We start from the raw sequence: 21,952 nt of genomic DNA, 5'->3' as shown, positions 1-21,952 counted from the left end.
CGACGATAGCTTTGGACGATAGGCAACTTGTTCTTCAGTCAACGCCTTTTTACGTAAATCTAGCTTCACGTTTGCGTAATTGTAAACTAGGTCTAAAATCTGACGCAACGCAAGGTGCATTACGACATTAATTGCAATTATAATATTGATATCGCATGAAAAACTAAAAAAATACGGGTTATAACATGAACGATAAAGTTGTAATCTTAAATAATGAGGACTTCGATTCTAATGGTAAGAAAAAATCCATTTGAATTTCAAGCCAATCACACAATTTTTGAAACGTTCCAACTTCTCGCCGAACGTTTTATAAGCGTTGCAAAAAGCGGTTCGTTCAGATTTTAAAATACAAATTTATTCTACCTCGATCAATTTCTGACCACGTTTCTTTAACTTGAACAAACGTGTTGAGGTGAATGTCAGTAGAAAAAATTTAGAATAATCTTTTTTGTCTGTGATGCTTTTTCCTCTAATCTCTAAAGAATCTATAGTAATCATAGTTAACCTTTTTTCTCAACTTTCAGACAAATTTGTATGGGAGAGATCCATGACTTTAGCCTTAATTCAGGAGTACAAACGATTCCAACAGAGCTTCAAGGATCCAAGTGTAAAGAAAAAACTAATTTGGAAGAACATTGCTGCTTGCCTTCGTGCCCGAGGTTACACCAATGTTACGGATGATGCATGCGACAAGAAATGGCGAAATTTGAAAAAGACTTTTAAGGACATTTATACAGGCCAGCGTCGCAAAAATAATGGAAAATGGACCTATTATGACGTATTAGAAGACGTGTTGGGGAAAGATCCAAAGATTTTAAATGCTTTGATTGAGCATCCAGTAGTTGGTGATTCACCAGCAATACCTAAACACCCCGTTGTCCACAAGTACAAAACTGCAGGTCGTGGTGATACCTTCATTCCGTAATATTTATGATTGAGAAGTGGAAATTATGACAGTTAAAGATTTGAATGAGATTCTAATAATTTCAATATAAATTTAAAAAATTTCAGATGGCCAAAATGTTCACGTGAAAGTTGTAGACATAGGAGAAATCACCCACTTGCTTGACGAGCAAGAAGCGTGTGAATTAACAGATGTAATTGAGAATACAGAGGATGAGAATGGCCCGGTAGAGATTGTTTGTGAAGAGTACAATGGGGATGAGCAGATAGGAATTGAAGTTGATCAAAATCAACAACAGCCGCCACTCTGGTTTACTCATTTTTTGACAGAGTACAGAGAGCAGGAGAAGAGGCATTTGGAATTGTTGCAAAGCATGCACAAGGATATTCTTGCTATGGAAAATAAAAAGGTGATACTGCTTGAAAAACTACTCGATAAGTTCGATTCTGCCACTAATCAGAATGCGCACAGTAATAATTTACGAATTCCGATTGTAAATATTATCCATGAAGAAGGTAGCAAATTATAATTTGATAGTCTGTGTTAGAAAGTACGGTATGTAAAAACTTTCAAATGTTATTTAAGATTAAAAGCGATTGTATAGTAGGACAATATTAAAGTGTGTATTTAAGCTCCACAGTGACTATACGTCGTAATTTCGGCCTTTTTGTGCAATATAGGTAACTTGGAGGTAACTTAATCACTTTGAGGGGGAAGACTGTTCACATTTGAATATATCATACAAATACTGTCAATGATTATGTAAATGTGCTAAATAGGGAGAATATATATACATATCGTGTTGTTCAGAGTATAAAACGTCTCCCAATTCTGAGACAGTATTTCAGGGTATTTTTCTTGGTTAGCCACACACAGCCACAGGCAGGTGCTGTCTATGACAAAAAATTTGGGCTTATATTAGGAACAATACGGTATATTCAAAATTTATTTTTCAGTTGTCCTTGTTTTGTAAAATCTACAAACAGTTGGAATATACATGTAGAAATTGTATTACACTTTAAATACAATCATCCAGTTTGATTGCCAGATGTTTTTGCTTTAGAGAACCTTTCCAAGTAAATTACAAGTTCGCAATGTTTAGTATATGGGAACATGTCAACAGGCACAGCTTTAATTGGAATCAACGGCTCACCCTGATATTGCTTTGATGTCGGTCGTGCTAGATCTATTAGATTTTTAATCGCAGCTTTTGGATCACATGAAATATATACCAATTTATGCAGTTTTTTTGCCTTTCGTAAAGTTACCAAGGCTCGTTGATCTAGAATTATTGAAATCGGAGATTAGACAAATGTGTGTTTCAAAATGAAATGTTAATGGTAAAGTAGAACTGGAAGTATACTCACGTAGACCAGCCCGTGGTGGATCAACTATGGCAATAAGATTGGGTTTAGTTGCACGCTGAATAACCGGTGACAAAATATCTTCCGCTTTACCAACGAAAAATTCACAATTTGTTATACCGTTTGTCAAAGTATTTTGTTTAGCATCTTTTATTGCATCATCTATCATCTCCAAACCCAAGACTTCACCGCAGTGCTGTAAATTTTATTTTGGATATGAAAATAAACCTGTAATTTTTATTATACATATAAAAGAAATAAGCAAATTTTTTTCAATTTTAAATTGATTATTCATTATGTTAGTTATAAGATTATAAGTAATAAATTTATCCCAAATGAGGCGAAAGCAAAGCATAAAGATTGCATGGTCAAGTACAAACTTTTGAAAATGAAATGCCGATAGTTCCTGTACCGCAACAAACATCTAAAACTGTAGTATCCATTGTTGGCTGGGCGAGATCAATGGCTGCTTTATACAGTACCTCAGCCCCCAATGTATTGATTTGGAAGAAAGCTCTTGGAGATACTCTAAACTTCATGCCTAGCAGTTCTTCTTCAATGTATTCTGTTCCGCTTAAATGATCTAAAACGATACCGCCTTCACCACCTACATCTCTGCGACAAAAAGCAAGCTACTGTTACATGAAATGTGGATTTGGTATCAAATGTTGTTAAAAAAATGCAGCCATCACAGCTTTTTCAAGATATGGAGCGTGATTAATTGACAAACCTTCTTGTAATCGTTTGGAAATAGAGTGAAGTGACACGTGCTTTGGAACCTTCTTCGCTGTCAAAAAATTCCCGAATTTCAGCTTTTAGTTGGATCAATTGATCTTGGTTTAGATCTTGAGGGTGTATCGCTACAATCAGCATTAATTGGTCTGATCGTGAAGTTCGGGCAGTAACTTGTCTCCAGTAGCCACTGTGATTTACTGGATCGAATACATCCAATTTGGATTTTCTAACAAATCCCTCAAATACCTATTACGTCGACAGAAAATCTAATGTATTATACAACTACCCTATGTTATTTGGCTGACAAATTTATTTCACGATTTTTTAATGTTAATTTGATAATTAGGTAGCCCCTACACGGTGTTGTTTGTGGCTTACTTTAACAGCCTCAATCATTCGTTGAGGAATGTGTTTAAGATCTTCAACAGGACCGACTGCGGTGCATCCAGCTGCATAACTGGATAATCTGAATCCGATTGTAACAGTGTCACTCATTTCACTTTTTCCTATTAATTCAATAAATCCGGATAAAATATTTTCATTACTATTTGTACTGTGATGCAACTTCGTAGAATCTATGATGCTCATACAGAACTTGATGAATATTCATGCTTCTTACCAATTGTAAACTCACACTTGTTCCTGTAACCATCTATCATGTCTGCTCTAAGTATTGGTTGTACGTCGCACAACAATCCCTGGTGCAATACTTTTTGCGACTCAATCCAATCTGTGAGATCGTTGTTTTCCTTACTCATCTGTTGCCCCAATTTTTTTAGCACGGACTTTATCTCATTCTCTTTCAACTTCAGCTACAAAATACAATTTTTCCTTGTTACTTTAAAATCTATCGTTAGGACACATTATTGTTAGAAACTTATATACTGTATTGCTAAGTCATCTGTTCGATACTTGGCACTCATTCATGCAAAACACTTATTGAAATATGTAACAATACAGGTAACTTAGCAGCCCAATAGGAATAAAGGTTCAAATTATGTCCAAGTACTCGCCTGATCATCATAGGGCATATCCCACAGAGGTGTAGTACTCATTTTAATTCTTTCAGCTGGTGGAATCGCGTCGGCGTCATCATCCTTTTTTTTCTTCGCGCTTGGATTTACCGCTCTTTCCAATTTCCGTTTAACAAATGGATCTGGAGCAGGTTTTGCTGCCTGTAAATAGTACAAAAAAATTGAAGTACGATTTATAGGCTGCTGGACATACCGGCAGGAATTGGCATTTATACCTGAGCTGTGAGCTTAGAATTTTTCCAAGATAGTCCATTTATGGCACAGATGGCTTTTTTACGGTCCTCCTCATTGCGAAAACAGACATACACCCAACCACTGCCTCGCTTTGGTGGCTTCACCTTACCTAAGCGTAACTCCAGCCTTTCGGTCAAGAGCCTCTTGAATTCGCTAATACCGTAATACTTTGGGAGACCGCGTACTTCTATCTTAAATTTTTCCGAAGTAAAGTCAGCTCTGTCCAAATATGCATATGGATTTTTCTCGTCTTCGACATGTTTCGCAGCGACCGTTGATTTACTTGTATTTTCCTTGCTCATATTTATTCCCGATTAAATTAACAATTCCAATTTACAAAATGAAAATTTAATCACAATTTTTAACTTTTGCTATTTGACTTAACCTACAAAAGGTTATGTTATATTGAGCTGTTTAAGGTTACTTTTCGTGTCCCGCCGAGTGAACCAAACGGCTACTCTGCTGTTTTCGACCAGATGCGGCACAAGCTTCGGCCGCCATCTTGAATATAAGGGAGAATTTGTTCTTTTCAAATAAGTCGGTTATCTTCAACTTTTCACTAAAAATGGTAATAACTAAATTTGTAGAAAATATAATTCTCTACAATTTTCGATACAACTATTTTTCTCCCAGAGTAAACGTACTTTCGTACTTACACCTAAAATGAAGAGGGATGTAAAAGAATTAACGCTGCAAGTCACACATTATTGTTCTTTTGCAATCTATTGTGCGTTTTGGAATCAATAATCACTGTTCTGTTTGGAATTGAATGTAAAATATTCGGAACGAATAAGTATAACGTAATGGAATCCATAGATTTGATATGATACTACGCAGATGTATATGGCTTGATGCTATGTAGTTTTATTGTACAATCGCTACATACGTGATGTACAGTAATGTGTACCTAGCTGTCAACGTTGCAATTGTTAATATGAAATGAATGATGAATCGATGTTGATCAGTTCATGACTCGAGGATGGCATGAAGTTATACCAACTACTAAGAGCAGTTTTATCTTCTATCTTCGATCAAAGTCTTTTATCGCTTTGTTCAAGTTTATATTCAAGAGTTCAATACTCATTAGTATATCACGCTTCTAACAATTACGGGCCATGAAGTAACAAAATTTTTTAATCACAATCATTATGACGCGTCGTAGCAACATTATTTGTATACCGAATAGGTGTATGTATGATTCATGAATTATAAATATGTTTCGTATTGAATTCATGATGCTTCAAATATGTTGTTCATTGTTCAGTCATCAAATAGTGCACGATGAACTGCGCCAAGGCTAGGCTGCACATAACTCGAACTCGCACTCCGTCTTGTTCTGTAAATTGAAAAGTTGACCTCAAGTGAACAAAGATCGAGATCCTTAAGAGCAGAACTGGAAGATATCAAAAATAATCATTATAACGTATACAAATATACAACTTTGCTTACTCGGGCAATGGCCTAACTGCTGGGCCAGTTGGATTATTTTTTGGTCGAGGATTAACTAATAAACATTTCATAGGATGTCCATCAAGTTGTCGATTGTGATAAGTTTCCACAGCTTTCGTTGCGTCTTTTAATGTCTTATAAATCACCTCAGCTGTTCCCGGGCGCACTAGCCTAGACACCAACAATTCTCCGACGTCCTCGAACAGTTCCTTAATAACAAGAATTTAACATCTAACGTACATGGCTAGAGGTGCATTGTATAATAAATACTAGGCTTCCACGTCGTAATTACGACCAAAATAGACATGAATATTTTAGGTTTACCTTTATATCCTCCTGAGTTACATTGGCCTGGAGATTTGATACAACGATTCGATAACCAGTCGTTACTGATGTTGAATTTGAGCTCGACTTTGGACGAGATAAAATACCCATGGTCCGTGGTTTATTTGGTAATGAATCCAGTCGCGATTTAACGCCAACATCTCTACGACCCCTGATGTCCAAGTATCTGTCATTTATAGTATCTTCGGTCAAGATGGTTCTGTAAATATATGAGCACGATTTATACAGCAGTGATTAAACAGCAAGAGATGAATTAAAACCATAGTCTAACGAAGCAGTGAGGACATACCTTGCCTTTGATCCAAAATTCCAATTGTCCTTTGAAGAAGCTGTTGGTTTGCCCTGAAAGTAGTCAACAATTATAATATTTAAAACCTCTGCTTTCCCAGAACTCTACAAATTTTATTGAATTTTTATTACTTTGTAAGCTAAATGCTTACAAAATCCATAAAGTCTACGTTTGTAAACAATAAAAATCTCTAATTACCATTGAAGTACGGGCCACAATCTTAAAGTCACGTGGTCTCTGGACCTCAACTGGCCTAGAAGAACCCATCCTTCCAAGACTACTACCAGGTAGCTTCACCCAAGTGTAATCATTGGTCGGGGACAAGTTGAATGAAGGTGGTGGTGGAGGTGGCACAGGTACATATTCGTTGTTAACAGTACGCCTCAGGGGTGTTGAATCCATCATGTAATCTAGGAATGGAGAAGATTGAATCACCAGTATTAAATAAAGAGCAGTCAAAATGCATGTCATGAGACTCATTTAAAATTGGTTATCAATATTATTGATACATATTGAAATATTTAGTCAAGTTTCTTCCACAAGTGTTGGAAGAATCTATATTTTGTCATAACACAATCTATCGTAATGCTGGAGAGAATCTTGGACAACATACGAACTATATTGGTGGAGACAATTAAATGTTTCGGAATGTTCAAGGAAATTGATTCGGAAACAAGTCTGGCAAAATGAAATTCTGAAAGCAAATATCAGTGCAAGAAGTTGACAAAATATACAGAATATGACTGAAATTACAGAATATCTCTAGAATATATTCAATGTGCAATCAAAATAAGGATATAATATCAAAGTCTAGCTTGGGTCAGAAATAGATAGGAAAAAAAATGAGTACCATCATTAAAGTTCATTTCCATATCATCAACGTATGAAGTTTCGACCATGGACGGTGCTCTGTACTCCATAGCTCTAGAACCTGGAGCCAAATAATTTGTAGCAGGAATCGGATGCATGGTTTTATTGTGGAGTTTATTGGTCGTCAATGTAATTCGACCATTGAGGCCCGTTTGACGAGAAATTCCACTGAGAGGTAAATCGACAGTTTTCAAATGAGTGGCGCGTAATTTGTCCAACTTCAACCTAGCATCGGACTGCTTGGCTATTTGGGCTAGTTTATCTCGAGCATCAGTGAGTTTCTCACGATTCTTCTGGATGATTTTGAATCTAGCATCGGCAATTACTGGTCCTCCTCGACCTCTCGAAGATACGTTTGTCCGCAGAGTACCTCTGTTGATGCCTCTTCTTGACCTGAAGTATTGGTGAGACATTTTAAACTTTTCGGTAACGAATGAGTAAGGGGTGGGACTTTGGAAATCAAGCATCAGATATGACTGTGGGTCAGTAGATGTGTTTTTAAGGTTATAACATACATGGTGAAGTGAGGCTCAAGTAACGAGCTCTACTCCCGGAATAACTTTGGAGATTTGAAGAAAATAACAATTTCTCAACTCACCCTCGGCCTTTCATTGCTGACATTTTGGACTTCTTGATTATGTCATCCAAACTCAGCACATTATCGGCCATGCTTCGATAAACTGTACCCTGGTAACTAACAAAACAATCGAACGATGAACCCTAACTTACACCCCTGATTAATCTACGGGGGAACGCTGTTTGGATCTGTTTGATGTATCGCAGTGGCTATTGGTGGCCATTGGCCTACGAATAAGTGACGTGACCGCGGCGCGAACCACAGCACGTGTTCCTAAACGCACAACAAACTGCCGTATGATAGTGTCACCACTAATTAGTATTCACTGCTTTCATGATACGACAGGTATCTACACTTCGTGGTATCTACTGTAAATACTGTAACCATAAACATCACTGATCTCTATTGTAATATTACTATTGTAATAGAGATTAGTGATAGACAAGCGATTGGTTGCCGTCATATATTACTGTATATCAAGATTTACTCATACATTTATCGTTGAGACCGTCGAATCACTTCGAAAATTATTTTGAAAAATCTATTCCGTGTCAGTGGGGGTTATTAAGGCCCCGCTGACCTGGCATGTCATATATATATTTCGTGACGTCAGAAGCGGGGAAATTGGGTGAAAAAGCCTATACGAATCCTGCGATAACGAGAGTATGAATCTTACTCGGAAATATTTTAAATCGTAGCTTGAATAATAGTGCACGTGTGAATCTCAGTCACTGCTCAGGCAAATCGCTGATAATGTTTATAATAAAGAATGATGAAGTGAATAAAATCACGCGACAACAAACATGGCCGATCGGAGCTACCGCATGTTGAATATTCACTGATTGCACTGTTCGACAATTTCTTTCACCCTCGCCAGGGAGATTCACACGTACAAAAGCACACACGTTATCCGGGAAAACTTATACTATCAATAATTTTTTTGTAAACATGGCTCGATTCGTATACGCGTTTTTCATGTGACAGCAGCCCGTTTATGGTCCACAAGAAGTATGTTTCGATCTGTAACTGACATCATTGGTTGGATCTAACAGAACAAGCCAATGAAATCAGCGGCTTTAGTTCACCGTTCAACGTTCAGAGGCGCTGCACGTATTTATGACGTCACGATTTGATATTTTCAAGTCAGGTCAGCGGCACCTTAAATCAAGGGGTTACTCCACTGATCTCTACTACGTAGAGATCTCTCTCTCAATAAATATTCTTGGTTTATGGTTCCTGAAACTTTTGTTGTTGTCACATACAGCGTCATTTAGATTAATAACTTTTCCCATGCAATGTGGAAGAATACAGTAATAAGTGCATCAGATAGAATATTTCCAGGTCTTGCTTATCACAATCGAATAAAAGAATTTCATGACATAGGTAACGCAGTCTTGCGATCTATTGGACGATATCTGAATGACCAGCATCGTTGATGTTTATATACTATGTTACTTTTACTATTTTACAGGAAACCAGATCAAGTCCAGTTTACCGCTACAAATGGCACTGTATTTCAATACTTGGCTATTTCCCTTTTGGTTTTTCATCAGTTTGAATCTTCTCGATCAAAAAGTAACTACTCTTAACGAATAGCAACTCTGTCGGTGATATTTTAACCCTATTAAACCGCGGTAATCACAGGACCACTTAAATATTGATTACCTGTAGTCAACTCATCATCAAGAATGTACTAATACTCCAAGCTTAACTAAAGTTATGATTTTTTTCAGTATCATAAACTATCGGACATTTACAAATTTATAACTGTTGGCGTTTTTGTAATTGTTGCCGTTTCGGAATGCATACGACTGTACCTGGGGTATCTCGGGAATTTGGCAGAAAAGGTTTAGTCGTTGTACTTGCGTGAATTTGAAAAAATTTCAATAACATTTCATGGAGCAAATGACCATATTTGCATGATTTCAGATTCCTGAGTTGGCTTGTTTTTGGTTGATTTCAACACTGATACAATTTCCTCTACAAATGTTCACTCTAGTTGATGGTAGGATGCTGCCAGGTAGAGGAGAACATGTAATAAATAGTGTTATGATAGTTTTCCTAATCACTGAAATAATTACCGGAACAATCGCATTAAGAAATTCAGCCAATCATCACGCAAAAAGATTTTATCTTGCACAACTTTACGAAATTGGTGAAAAACTAGAGTAAAACCGATGAAATATCTTTGAACAGTAATGCTTGTATATGTGAAATGTTGAACTATTCATCACTTAATTATTTCATAACTCAATTATACAACCATTAACCTCGGATAAAACATATATGTAAACATACATATTTTTCATCTGAACATATAAAGATAAGTAATAAATTTACGATCAACAATCACTCGTTACCTAGTTTCATTTGGCGACCATCACAATGCTGTGAATATATAATTTAATCTGTGGAAAAGCAGCCAGTCATTTGATGCTTACTTTTGCAGCAAACACAACTGGTGTTGAACACATTTCAAGTATTCGTTGTAAAAATATATTTGTACTAAAATGTAAAAGCTGCACATTGAAAAACTTGTAGGTCAAGTTTCAAGACCTCATATCACCAGTTTGCTTCTGAACCTATATTCAAAGCTCCTGATAAAATTCCGAAATAGATCAATTTTGAAAAGTATTTTCGAATATCTGGATAATAATATGTTATCAATGAGACATGGTTAAATCAAACTTGGAATTCACAAAGAAAAAATTAAGATGCTTTTCAAAGTAGCTATAAAATTTGCTCAAGTAACTGTTTGTTATACTTTCGCATCATTTTCCAGGTTGTGCTCTATGTAAAACGCGAGTAGATTTTGCAAATTTTCCTTTAGGATGACCAAAAACACGTCTAGCTCCTGTATTATCAAGTCATCTTTATTCCTTTGCTCATTAGCAAGGGCGTGCAGCAGTTGGGATCGTGTCGGTACCGTCCTTGATAAGAGCTACGAAACAAATTGCAAGTTTATTAATGCTGCAGCAGAAAATTAAGTTATACCATCAAAATATATGCTTATACATACTCCGAACAGCTGCTGTGCCATCCATCCGTGATATGGTTCCAGGGCTTCCTTGTAAGCTTTTTTCAGAAAAGCAACCAGATCATCGCTAGCTTTTCCAGTTTTGTGGTCCTCAATAATCTTTTCAAAGAACAACTGGATCATGTGGAGGCCTCTGTGATGTGTTAAGTATACAAACTTTAGAGTAGAAGCCTGCATGTATTACTTGATACCTGAAATTCTATAGAATTGATTAATTTGATACCTTCGCAGCCAGAGGAGAGCATCTGTGGCGATTAAGGTTTTCCCTGAAATTTTTTCCAATAAGATCATGTCATGCAACGTCGAGTGTTTCTCTTTGTCAGCCACATACTTTGCGTTCAATTTCTATAAAGATTTCCATCGAATTCAGTAATTTTACGTAAGTCGGATACATTCAAGGCTTTAACGTCCAAAATCGATTAAAGGTTAAACTCACATCAATGTTTCCCTGCATGTCATATTTAACCGGTGCAAAGAGCTTTCCAAATTTATCTGAAATAAGTAAAAAACCGTTTTTAGTTATAATTGCGATAAGTAAGTACTCACCGCTGCATCGCTATTCATAATGGCACGTGTTACACCAATCCAATGCCGCCTCGGTGTTTGAATCTAGGTTATGTTCGCAGCATGACAGCTGTGCGAGACGAGACGCACGTGTGGTGTGGTACTTACCGACCATCCGCACAACGCCCCTCGCAGCATCTAAAAACTCTGCGGTGTTTATTTTGCCGTCGATAACGGGAGGGAATTTAACGAAATTATCATCGGCTGTGGCGTCAATGGCGTGTTGTTGAACCCCGGCGTTTGATGAAGACATATTTGTGTATACCTCGTCCTATATGGATAGAAATTTATATGCATATATATATATTTTTTCAACTTTAAAAACGATTCTGTTGTATAGTCATCCACCAAATGCCTTAATCGTATGCGGCCGCCTTACATCATTCATTCACGCGTCTCCGTAAATCTTGCAAAATATACAGCCGCGCATCGCGCGAACCATTATTGCCACATATTCATCTACGGCAACTGTTTAAATACGGTCTTTAAACAGCTCAATTCGATTAATATTATTATTATCAGAGCTTATTATACTCTGTAGGAAAATTTCAGACGAAATTGAAGGTGTGGTAAATAAATCAGGACTGGCAGTGTTATATTTTATACAGTTTCGGCCTAAACTCAAGATCACCTCCCTGATTGGTCGACTTCGGGTCAAAAAATTCAAAAAATATCAACTATCTGTACAGTTTTGTTATTCAGCCAAACGGATCACGTGTTCGGCGCGCGTAGCAACTAACAACAATTGCCTTTAAATATTTGAAATTCCCGTGGTCGCAAAATGAGCAACAATCGTGACGCTTCAAGATTCGCTTTTCCTCACGCTTATCAATTTATACGTATACCACACGTAGATTACACTTTTGCGTAAATATGCCAGATGGCAGATATGCATTTAAAATCGAACGAAGAATAATAATGTGCAGGTAGAATCTACAACGCGACGAATATCTACACGCAAAACTTGTCTATTAAACATACAAATCAACTCGAATTACAGAGCACGCAAATTAATCCGGGCTCTTTCATAATGTCATTTGTAATTTGAACCACTGACCTGGGCTGACAGGTAGAGAATCTTTTTTTACACAAACAATTAAACAGAATTAAACACAAAAAATTCTTACAACGACGATTTACAATGAAGTAGCAAACCGTTCGGCAAGACTGTATATGTATACTAGAAGGATGCTGACACTGGACTAGATTTGATGTCGACAAATTGTCACACGTATATTTTGAGATCTAGTTAGTATAGCAACAAGTGTCCGGTCGTTATATTCTTATCTTATCTAAGGCACGACTATAGCTAATGAGTCAAAGTAAACATGCTCTGTTGTGTGTATTTTAGGTAGACGGCTCGCACTAGTATCGAGCGCGACTCGATCGGACACGGATAACGAATCTACGAAGAATTTATGTAATAATAATGATATAAGCAAAAGGTATCCAATTCGTATCTGCGATTTTATAATGCACTTTTTTTTTTTACAAAATATAGCACACAGAAATTTGATCAAGGAACATTTGAGGCTGTTTTTTTCACAGGTTAACCTGTAATATAATTAACGATCTTATCATTTCTTTTATTATGTTTATAAGTACGTATAATATAATGTCATATACCTATATACTGTGTGTATGCCATAATATGTGCTACAATATTGTCTTCAAAGTTAAATGGTAATAATTATATATTATTATTGTTATCATTATTATTGGACTACCTTACGATATAACAAAATAATTTTGTACACGCACGAGGCTCATATACAAGTACAATATATTGATTCATTATTATTATTATTATTACCATCATGCTCGTCGATTTCTTTTCTATAGCTTACAACTACGGAGTGCTTATACTATAAGACTACAATATACGTTAGGTATCGCCTGCATTGGTGTACGTAGGTGTAGTCAAATTATTGCTAATAATAATACATCGCTAGGCGAAAGCCGTTATTGTATTACACTTACGTGAGTCGACGGATTAGTAATATTTCGTTAGTGAAAATGACTATGTTTCATTCGAAATACTGCTTATCGAGTGACTGTATATAGTATACCTCTGCGAGCCGGTTTTGAATGAGCTTGTGAGATTTAATTCAGTGTAGTATTATTTTTCATAGCATGTTCAGGGTATTTTTATTTATTTATTTATTTTTTTAAATAAATAAAAATTCATTTTCCCATCAACGCGGAGATTGTTATAATTCTTAATAATACAACCGCGAAATTTCGGAAGATTGAAGTATAATCCTAAGTATCAGGAGGCACACTACAGCAGCGTGGCATTTAGTTAAAAATATTTCCATCTTACAATCCCATTACTTAGTCACGCTGATTTGGTATATCAGTATAATATAATATCATTTTACATATATGTGTAAATAGTCACTATAGGTATAATCACGATTCGAGATTATAAGACGCTGCGCGGCAAGCGTTTATACGTATGCGTATTAAAATATTTTATATATTAGGAAATATTGGTAATAGATAGCTAACTATATTTATTAAATTAATTCAACCTTGTAGATATATTATAATACCTGTAAAATATTACGTGAGTATTAGATATTATTTATCATTATCGCGAACTTTTTCCTGTACTAAAATTTCTGGTCGTCTGTCCGAAGAGTGAATAAATACTTATGGGTATGGATGCTATATTGACAAACGGATGGGTTAAATTTTATTCAGCTTTCCGAAATAATATTAAATAGGAAAGAAATTGATAAAATGAAATTAGTGACCGTTTGGTAAAACTATTTTTCACAGGTAATTCCGTCTTCCGATTCGACGAATCAAATCTTTAATACACTTGAAGATGAAAAACCGAGTAGTTATCGTACGACCGACTTTATACCTATGTATATGACCTCTGTTCCTTACCTCGATTAATACTGACTACACAACACATCTTTCTACTGCGGCTTAGTGATTAATCCACGTATGAAGAAGTACACATCAGCTGTGTTAAGTACCTGATCTAGCCTTAAGGCGACAAATTTCCGTAATAACATTAGGTATGTAGATGTTACGCGAGTATGGAAAGATGAAGTGAATGCAAAGCTACTCTCACCTATTATTCTTAAAATTATATAGTATTCCAAATTATTTTCAAGACTAGAAACGTGTAGTGGAAGGCGCGGGCTATAGATTATAAATTCTAAAAGGCCGTGGGCATGGGGTATTTTAGAATGTTACCGGCTGAGTCTTCAGCGACGAGTGTCAGCGGGACGAGGCAATGCGGCGGGGGCGGCGGAACCAGGGCTTCGATGGGGGGGCGGGGCCCCGGAAATTGTCGAGATCCGACGACCATCTCGCCCGCGGATTCTCTGAGCTCCATCATCCGAACGCCGCATCTCGACCGCACCACATTTCTATTTTATCATATGAAAAAACCGCGGAGTAATAAACCACGTAGAGTCCAGACACCGGAAATATCTGCGATGCATTTGAACCGAAGTTGATTCGAATACGGCAGTTTTTTGTCATAAGAATGTTATGCGTGAATCGTATAACTCTGAATACGTGCAACGTCAACTTTTATGAAATGATATACGTTTTCCAGAACCATGCAGAAACTGCAGATGGTAAAAATCTGTATCACCGGTGCTGTGGGGATAAAAATGTAAATAAATTAGAAAAATAGTAGGGTCAGTTAAACAACGTGAACTTACTAAATTTCTTCTTTAAATCCTATGAAAAAGTCGGCGTTTTCGATTATTCGATACTGTGACCCTCTAATTTTCCGATCTCTACATTTTTACCCCCTTATACCAGGCGAAGAACTCGACTCACCTCTTTGCGTCGTATCTGATGTCCATTCCCCTGTTAGGTAAGTTGTCAACTTCCTCGTTGAACCAGCGATGGTAAGCCAAGAGAGTGGCGCAGGATGGTCCCCAAAATGTTCTGTCGGGTTGCGGCGGTGGTTCGGACGCTGTGAGACTCCGTGACAGGGATCTGTTCAACTCGGGACTTGCGGGGGCGGAGAGCCTCCCGGGTGTGGGGTTTAACCGGGGACTGTGGGAAGGCGAGGGCCTGGAGGTCTCGGACAGAAGGCGACCCCTGCGGGGACTGCCGCCACCGAATGCGTCCTGAACGGTGACGGTGACGCTGAGGGGTCGGCTAAGGGCGACGGTCGTATGCTGGGGGTCGCGTCTGATGGGGTTGCGGTTCAAGTCGATACCAGCGCGCCCGACGAACACCCTGTCGACGTAGTCAAATCCACGTCCCATGATGCCCTCGCGTGTGTGCCCGAGATCGAAGGTGTGCCCGAGCTCGTGGAGCACCGAGCCTAGGGTGGTAGCGAGGCAGCCAGCGTGGGTGCCGCGGTAGTTGCTGTCATCCATGAACTGCTCGGTGTCGACAACCGTCGCGTCGAGAAACCGCGGGAGCACCTGGCCCAGACACGTGGGCCAGGTGTGGAGGCAAGCCGATCCGAAGAGTGCGAGACCGCCGCCTCCGAGGGCCGCGTGACCTTCGGTGCGGGCGAGCGTGTCCTCGTGTGTCCTGGGACTCGGGGCGCCGCGGTAGCGGGTGCAGGAAAGAAAGGCGAGGTACTTACGGTCCTTGGACGCCAGAGGGCCGGTCATCAGTTCCCTAGCAACGAGCTCCCAGAGGTGACGCTGCGTCATTGCGCGCGCCCTGTCCACGTGGAGCATGCTGTGCATCACGAGACACTCGGCGCCGTCCAGGTCACGCTCGAGCTGGAAGGTCTTACGGCCGTGTCCGGCTTCCCGCAGCTTCTCGGCGGTGAGGGTCTGCAGCAAACGGGCCCCAAGACCGATCCTCGTCGCGGCGCTTTCGACCGAGCAATCCTCGCCTTGGGGCCCCTGGAACTGGCCGTTGTGTCCGGCGCATATAACGTAAACCGGCGTCACTCGCATCCGCGTTGTACGCGGCTCGTGTCGTAGCCCCAAGCGACGCTTGTGCCCCCCGGCCTCGAGCTCCAGGGTGTTTTCTCCTCTAGTGAGCTCTGCTATCGCCCGGAACTCACCACCGACTACCGGCCACTCCAAAACTCCGCTCCTCGCATTGCGCACCGTGATCCGGCCGCATCCCATCGGCGCTCGACCTCGCACCAGGGCCAAACTATAACTCAGGGTCTCACCGTCAGTCAAGTTTGTCACGGTTATACCAGCCGCCACATTTCCGTTCGCCAAACCGCTTCGATCGTTGTCCGGGAGTCCCGTGCCGGCGAGCACCTGTAACAAATCTCGCTTTAGCTTATTGGCAGTTCAAACGAAGCACCGGTGGTCCGGTGGTTCCCCGTTATATTTGTCGAGATTCACTGTTTGGAAAAGGTATGGGCAATTTGAACCGGAAGTCAACCCCGCAGTGCGTTCAGAAACGCGTTTGCTGCACATGGCAATGCAGCATAACAGACCCGTAACTCAGATTTTTCGATTATCTTAAACCAAAGAGGAGATCGTAATTTGGCTCTTTCAAAAAGTGTCCAAGGTGAAACTTAATTTCCTGTAATTATTAGTTTGATGATAAATACTACACGATCTTAAAATGTTCATTATCAACATATGGTTCATATCCTCGATGAACGTAGGAAACTCTTTTGGTGAAATTAGTGAACCGTCAGCTGGTGCGATCTCGCGGTAAGCCTGGGAACCGCGTGTGTAAGTTCGATGAGTCACGTCAGCTGTGATCACCACATTGTCAAGTGCGCCGAGCGTGCTTCCGCTCATTGGTAATAAGTCTATCAGGTTGTCAAGGCGTATGAAACACCGGAAAAGAAGATAACAGGGCATAATGCTAGAGAGGGGGAAACAGGACGAAGAAGGACTCGTAAAAACTACCTAGAAATAGCTTGGGTGCGACAAATCAAGCGTTCAACACGACATTACAGCCCGAACTTACATTTCGTCCGATCAATCGCACGAAGGTCTAAACCAACAAGGCAAATGTGAATTTCTACCCTACATCGCTCTGCCCCAAGCACCATTCGATGGGCGGGCACTTTAGGCATATATCTAGTATAAAAATGAAACAACTGTAAAAAAAAAAAAACCAGGAAGGTGATTTATAAGAAAGTAATGTAACCCGCAGAGAGAACAAAACGACGCAGGAATGCACGATTATCACACACAGTCGCCGATTTCGGAGTAGTTGATTTTCTGTCGTCTTGCAGAAAAAGGAAGTGAATAAAATTTCTGCGGCCTTCGGTGTTTAAAAGCGATGCGATAATTTGACGCGGAAACGATCTCCCGCGGCGGCGGCGACACCCGGGGTTAGGTTAAAACGGCCTTTAAGGTTTCGACTTACCATTTTGCTCGCGTCGATTGCAAGCCAGTTGCGAATAGCGGCTAGCCGGCCCCAGACATGCGGCGAAACTGTGGCGCCGAGACGGACGACGGAATACGCCGGTACTACGGCGCCACTGCGTCGCGCACCCGCACTGCCGCTCCGCACCCTTGCGCTAAGGGTGGCGGGGGTGACGCCACCCCCGGGTGCCGCAGGGAGGCTTGCCGCCCGCGCTCCTTTGACCTTTAAAACTCAATGTGGTCCGGGAGCTCACTTTGACACTAACAACAAGGAAGGTATCTCAGGTCGATATCTCAGATTTCATTTCTTTTCTGATATGTTGTAGTAGACTTAAAACTAAGCGATACGTATTTTTTTTTATCTGCCACTAAACATTTTTGAGGGGGTAAAACCACCCTTCAAGGTAATGCATGTCAAGAGACGATTTGGCAGTTTTTTTTTTCTTTTTTTTTTTGTTAATTGAGAAAATCACATTTTTTTACTACTGGTTGAAAATATTACGTTCTCCTGGGTGAAACTGCAAAATCTTCCATTGTCATGACTTACTTTGGAGGATGGTATCATCCCCTTAAAGTGTTTAATGGTAGATAAAAAAAAAAACGGGTCGTTTAGTTTTTGGTCTGCTATAACATGTTGTAAAAAAAAATGAAATCGGAGAGATCGACCTCGGATACCTTCCTTGTTAGCTACGGTACACTTTGCGGGTGGGTGGGGTCCTTAACCGAGTCGGTGCGCATTGAGCTTCTTAACAATCCATTCGTCTGAAAGGTTACGGACTCTTCCGGAGCTGCCTCCGCTCATCGATGACGTCTTCCGCCTTTCAACTTTCATTGTCACTCCGTACCGAGAGTGTCGAGAGTTCGACGTATGTCTGTAAGGATGCGGTTTGGCTAGTCAAGTTCGACTTCTTTTTCATGACTTTTTGATTCTTCGAGAACATGAACCTGTTTTACTTTTTGCTTTGAAACTTGCTTAAATATCGCATTGTGCGCTTCGGTAATTCTTGACATTCTTACAAGGACAATTTTGTAATGCTTTTATTATTTAGTAGATATAAGAATTTTTTGCTATCCGACAAGTCAATGTTTAATTTCTTGTTGCTCTGGTGAAAAATTTTCACGTCAAACAAATCTTTGTCAAAGCATAATTCGACATCTCGAAATGACTAGAAGAGTTTTGAATACGTTAGCGAAGTCTAACGTTAGCCGCCTCCCGGCGTCCGGAGTTGTTTTTCGTTTAAATCTAGAGAGTAGATATTGAAACAGATAAAGTTACCTCATTCATCTTCCGTAAGGCGAAGTCGGTTTTCTGGAAAAACTGTTCAGAACTATCGAGCAATTCAGTTTTCTTCCACTCATTCCAAGAAAGTTACCGGTTTTCGTTCCTTGAAGAGCAACCATCCCACTGACATTGTACATTTCCATTTTGGTCTCTTAATTGCGACCGGCACCTCTCATTCGGCGGTGTGAGAAGGTAACAGTTTTTACTAGGCAGATTGTACCGCTCAGGGGTCGATAGCCGATGAAAGTAGTGCATAGCCAGCGAGCGAACGGAGAAGAAGAGTGCCTCCGGGCTCGAAGTAGGACAAGGGAGTGTGACAGCGTGCAGTGGTCAATTACCTACCTGGTCAGTACGCCTGAACGAGTCGCAGCCAGGTTCGTTGCCTCCAATTAGGTACCCGTAGGTACGCCGTAGAGCCTTTCCCCTTCTTTGAGGTACATCGCCCTTCAAGTTGGTCACGAGGTCAAAGTCCCTTGAGCACGGTGTTCTATTATTCTCGAAGCCGGAGCGACAACGTGACGATGGTGTCCTGAGCGACATGTATCGTTGCCTCTTGCTCATACGTGATGATGCAAAAATTTTCCTTCATCTTTAATCTTGACTCGCAAATTGCACCGTACCAACTATACTAACAAAAGATGATTAACGCCAACATGTATCAGGTGAACGTAAACGCACACGCGGAACCAACGAAAAACGAGATGGACAGATGTTTCTTTTCTTCAATTTTTATTTTTAAAACCGGAGTTCAAATGTTTGAAACGAGCTGATGATGATCAGGAACTTGTTTGCTTCTGATTTATGGGAGCGCACGGAGAGAAGAGAGAACTTATTCTACGGATAATGGCGTCGCAGAATCATTGCATGTATGGATGTTAACGCGTTCAGTGACACTAAATGATGGACCTGCGCGGTTGGTCACTTGATCACGGAATCTCATAGGTGTGATCGCACATTGTAAAACGTCAAGAGGTCTGATTGCGTCATCGGAGTAGTAGATTAGTTCCTTGGACGGACTGGGAGGACTTGCCTCAAGGCCACGGAGGATAAGGATGGCGCAAACAACTACGCAGTTCCTCTTGGCCTTCCAGCCGCGGCGAGTGCCATGAACCTTATCCTCAAGTGTTTTATATTCGTGAAAGATTCTCGTCGGACGAATCTGCACTGGCGTCGTAGTTGCTGGCACGTGCCGGAATAAGGTTCGCCGTTGTTTTTTCACCCGGAAAAAGCTGACCCGCAGTTGATGTCTAGATGCATGAGCTTCCGCTTCGATCAGTCGATTTAGACTCGCCGATGGATTTGCCATCGTCCTGATTTAACCTCGTCACGCGGATGTTCCAAAACTGTGTTCATGAAAGCCTCGCATTCGACGTTTCGATTTTTATTTCAACTCTAACGGCAGGCGCGTGCTCGGCCAAAATTGGGTCGAAGGGGAAACTGGATTGCGCCATTTCTACGAGTCACCTTTCCTGCCACGCGAGGCTCGTCCAGAGGTCGTCCCTCAAGGTCACGGTGCCATCGCAAACCGTTGCTCGGACTCGATCTAGCCACGTGTGTTATAACTTCTCTAACCCCAAAAATACGGCTATAATCCTCTTGATCGACATTATAGGGTGGCCGAGATGATGTTGCTGGGTATTCGGGACGCTGGCCAGGAGCAATCAAGAATAATGCAGCGACGGTATTGACCGTATCCTCGAAAAACTCAGTCCTAATTGAGCGATAGAAAGCGGGCGGAACCAGTGCTCTAATAAATTGTAAGAACGGTGAGAAGCTGCGGTCACCGCCAACCATCATCTCAAGTTATTAAAAAAGTAGTCAAGGACTCAGCTGGAAATGTGATCAACACCTTGCATACACAATAAAAAATTCCTATCAAGCGAAGCGGTATAGGCAGTTACTATTCCCGGTATAATACGTACGAGGAAATCGTTTAAATCCGGAAGTCACGTGATTAGCCCGGAACCAATTGACCGGACCCCCGTCGTCGCAGAGCAAATTGAAGACCGACTCTCGGGTCATCCCGCATACCTGTAGCTCAGCAGTTTGCAGCGTTACGTAGGTTATCGATTCGCTGCAAAGCCAAGACGAAGTTTGCCGCAGCTTTTCGGGTGTTGGTCCAAATTCTTGTGGACCACTATAGGGCGGTATTCAGGGCACAAGGTGCAAGAAAATCCTGCTCGAAGAAGCGTTGGAGGAGGTTGGCACGTGCGGCAAAGGCAAAACTATATATCCTGGTTGGTTGTTAATTGTTCGTCAGAACACGAGACGACAAATGGTTAGGTATTTACCAAGAATTATAACTGCCGGCGCCTGGTCATCGTCCTGTACCTCAACCGCAAGGTAAGCTTGTTGCGTCATCCATTGATTACGCCGGTCGTTGTCCTTACCTAGAACCCGTGCTTCCTCGTATACTATAACACTAAATCTCATACCTGTACGCAGCAGCAGCAGCAACAGCAGAGCTCGGGCAGTTTCACTTTCCGTAAAGGAATCGTTGGCAATTAAAGAAGAAGCAGAAGAAGGCGGAGGTAAAAAAACAAACGATACCTCCTCTTCTCATCCGCGTGGCTTTCACCTAAGTATAAGTAGGTATCTGGACGAATAGCGTTAGAACGACCCAATAGGTGTTCTACAAAATTTCAAGTCTCGTATATAACTGAACTCATAGGTGTATCGCAAACACCGACGTATACTCTCTTCTCGTATCAAGATAACACATGCGTCGTCCGATCTTGGCGCCACGTTGGTGTCCAGAGACCGGCGTCAACATTGCCAAATAGGTAATGATCTAGCGTCTGATTATTCAGGAAGTAACGAAAATATGTATTAATTAACTAGGAACGTTCGTTCGTCGACGAATTAACTGCCGCCGCCGCCGCCGCCGCCGCCGGGTCAATAGCCAAGGCATGCCAAGTGTTTTTTCTCGAATAAACGAGAAAAGTAAAAAATCGTTGATAAAAAGTCTCGAACCAGTTTAG

At 40.6% G+C, this 21,952-nt stretch overlaps 6 protein-coding genes across 8 annotated transcripts; 2 read left to right on the top strand and 4 right to left on the bottom strand.

The window, feature by feature from the left end:
• Positions 1–37: 37 nt before the first annotated feature.
• LOC124408290 lies at positions 38–2,356 on the top strand. The gene is made up of 3 exons (XM_046885136.1): positions 38–234; positions 525–899; positions 1,012–2,356. The coding sequence occupies exons 1-3, from the start codon at positions 186–188 to the stop codon at positions 1,431–1,433; spliced, it is 846 nt and encodes a 281-aa protein (XP_046741092.1). The 5' UTR covers positions 38–185; the 3' UTR covers positions 1,434–2,356.
• On the bottom strand, positions 1,868–4,706 carry LOC124408288 (tRNA (uracil-5-)-methyltransferase homolog A). Its single transcript, XM_046885134.1, has 9 exons — positions 4,662–4,706; positions 4,253–4,582; positions 4,017–4,178; positions 3,623–3,815; positions 3,382–3,509; positions 2,999–3,249; positions 2,649–2,883; positions 2,272–2,464; positions 1,868–2,186 (listed from the first exon to the last, which is right to left on the bottom strand). The coding sequence occupies exons 2-9, from the start codon at positions 4,571–4,573 to the stop codon at positions 1,933–1,935; spliced, it is 1,737 nt and encodes a 578-aa protein (XP_046741090.1). The 5' UTR covers positions 4,574–4,582; positions 4,662–4,706; the 3' UTR covers positions 1,868–1,932.
• A 416-nt stretch (positions 4,707–5,122) lies between these two features.
• Positions 5,123–8,068, bottom strand: LOC124408289. Its single transcript, XM_046885135.1, has 7 exons — positions 7,823–8,068; positions 7,205–7,617; positions 6,553–6,764; positions 6,355–6,407; positions 6,045–6,264; positions 5,721–5,929; positions 5,123–5,607 (listed from the first exon to the last, which is right to left on the bottom strand). Exons 1-7 carry the CDS (start codon positions 7,891–7,893, stop codon positions 5,532–5,534), a joined length of 1,254 nt encoding a protein of 417 aa, XP_046741091.1. The 5' UTR covers positions 7,894–8,068; the 3' UTR covers positions 5,123–5,531.
• A 951-nt stretch (positions 8,069–9,019) lies between these two features.
• On the top strand, positions 9,020–10,039 carry LOC124408092 (transmembrane protein 17B-like). The gene is made up of 4 exons (XM_046884775.1): positions 9,020–9,184; positions 9,273–9,376; positions 9,535–9,648; positions 9,731–10,039. Exons 1-4 carry the CDS (start codon positions 9,097–9,099, stop codon positions 9,971–9,973), a joined length of 549 nt encoding a protein of 182 aa, XP_046740731.1. The 5' UTR covers positions 9,020–9,096; the 3' UTR covers positions 9,974–10,039.
• Positions 10,040–10,173: 134 nt separating this feature from the next.
• On the bottom strand, positions 10,174–12,823 carry LOC124408091 (glycolipid transfer protein). 3 transcript variants are annotated; one of them, XM_046884773.1, is made up of 6 exons: positions 12,543–12,823; positions 11,511–11,673; positions 11,275–11,330; positions 11,062–11,183; positions 10,821–10,971; positions 10,174–10,742 (listed from the first exon to the last, which is right to left on the bottom strand). In XM_046884773.1, exons 2-6 carry the CDS (start codon positions 11,653–11,655, stop codon positions 10,560–10,562), a joined length of 657 nt encoding a protein of 218 aa, XP_046740729.1. In that variant the 5' UTR covers positions 11,656–11,673; positions 12,543–12,823; the 3' UTR covers positions 10,174–10,559. The 3 variants fall into 3 exon arrangements, with proteins under 3 accessions (XP_046740729.1, XP_046740728.1, XP_046740727.1); XM_046884772.1 differs by having other exon boundaries at positions 12,460–12,822; XM_046884771.1 differs by lacking the exon at positions 12,543–12,823 and adding an exon at positions 11,782–11,805.
• Positions 12,824–13,575: 752 nt separating this feature from the next.
• On the bottom strand, positions 13,576–17,922 carry LOC124408090 (putative zinc metalloproteinase YIL108W). The gene is made up of 3 exons (XM_046884770.1): positions 17,691–17,922; positions 15,213–16,618; positions 13,576–14,791 (listed from the first exon to the last, which is right to left on the bottom strand). The coding sequence occupies exons 1-3, from the start codon at positions 17,691–17,693 to the stop codon at positions 14,578–14,580; spliced, it is 1,623 nt and encodes a 540-aa protein (XP_046740726.1). The 5' UTR covers positions 17,694–17,922; the 3' UTR covers positions 13,576–14,577.
• Between the last annotated feature and the right edge of the window lie 4,030 nt (positions 17,923–21,952).

This window comes from Diprion similis, chromosome 7 (assembly GCF_021155765.1).
Source record: "Diprion similis isolate iyDipSimi1 chromosome 7, iyDipSimi1.1, whole genome shotgun sequence".
NCBI classification, from domain to species: Eukaryota; Metazoa; Arthropoda; class Insecta; order Hymenoptera; family Diprionidae; genus Diprion; species Diprion similis.
Note: the sequence above shows the minus strand (reverse complement) of the source record. Positions and strands in the feature narration are given on the sequence as shown.

Bases quoted from the DNA above. Each gene is read 5' to 3' on its own strand.
- LOC124408092 (XM_046884775.1), top strand. From the start codon at position 9,097: ATGTGGAAGAATACAGTAATAAGTGCATCAGATAGAATATTTCCAGGT. The intron at 9,185-9,272 runs GTAACGCAGTCT...ACTATTTTACAG, and splicing joins AAAAGAATTTCATGACATAG to GAAACCAGATCAAGTCCAGT. The intron at 9,377-9,534 runs GTAACTACTCTT...GATTTTTTTCAG, and splicing joins TGAATCTTCTCGATCAAAAA to TATCATAAACTATCGGACAT.
- LOC124408091 (XM_046884771.1), bottom strand. The intron at 10,972-11,061 runs GTATCAAATTAA...AACACATCACAG, and splicing joins GCTCTCCTCTGGCTGCGAAG to AGGCCTCCACATGATCCAGT. The intron at 10,743-10,820 runs GTATGTATAAGC...TTTGTTTCGTAG, and splicing joins TGGCACAGCAGCTGTTCGGA to CTCTTATCAAGGACGGTACC.
- LOC124408090 (XM_046884770.1), bottom strand. The intron at 14,792-15,212 runs GTGAGTCGAGTT...ATGATAAAATAG, and splicing joins ATCAGATACGACGCAAAGAG to AAATGTGGTGCGGTCGAGAT.
- LOC124408290 (XM_046885136.1), top strand. From the start codon at position 186: ATGAACGATAAAGTTGTAATCTTAAATAATGAGGACTTCGATTCTAAT. The intron at 235-524 runs GTAAGAAAAAAT...CTCAACTTTCAG, and splicing joins TGAGGACTTCGATTCTAATG to ACAAATTTGTATGGGAGAGA. The intron at 900-1,011 runs GTCGTGGTGATA...AAAAAATTTCAG, and splicing joins CCACAAGTACAAAACTGCAG to ATGGCCAAAATGTTCACGTG.
- LOC124408288 (XM_046885134.1), bottom strand. From the start codon at position 4,573: ATGAGCAAGGAAAATACAAGTAAATCAACGGTCGCTGCGAAACATGTC. The intron at 4,179-4,252 runs GTATAAATGCCA...TACTATTTACAG, and splicing joins ATTCTAAGCTCACAGCTCAG to GCAGCAAAACCTGCTCCAGA. The intron at 3,510-3,622 runs GTAAGAAGCATG...TTGAATTAATAG, and splicing joins CAAGTGTGAGTTTACAATTG to GAAAAAGTGAAATGAGTGAC.
- LOC124408289 (XM_046885135.1), bottom strand. From the start codon at position 7,893: ATGGCCGATAATGTGCTGAGTTTGGATGACATAATCAAGAAGTCCAAA. The intron at 6,765-7,204 runs GTACTCATTTTT...CTCCATTCCTAG, and splicing joins GGAAATGAACTTTAATGATG to ATTACATGATGGATTCAACA. The intron at 6,265-6,354 runs GTATGTCCTCAC...ATATATTTACAG, and splicing joins AATTTTGGATCAAAGGCAAG to AACCATCTTGACCGAAGATA.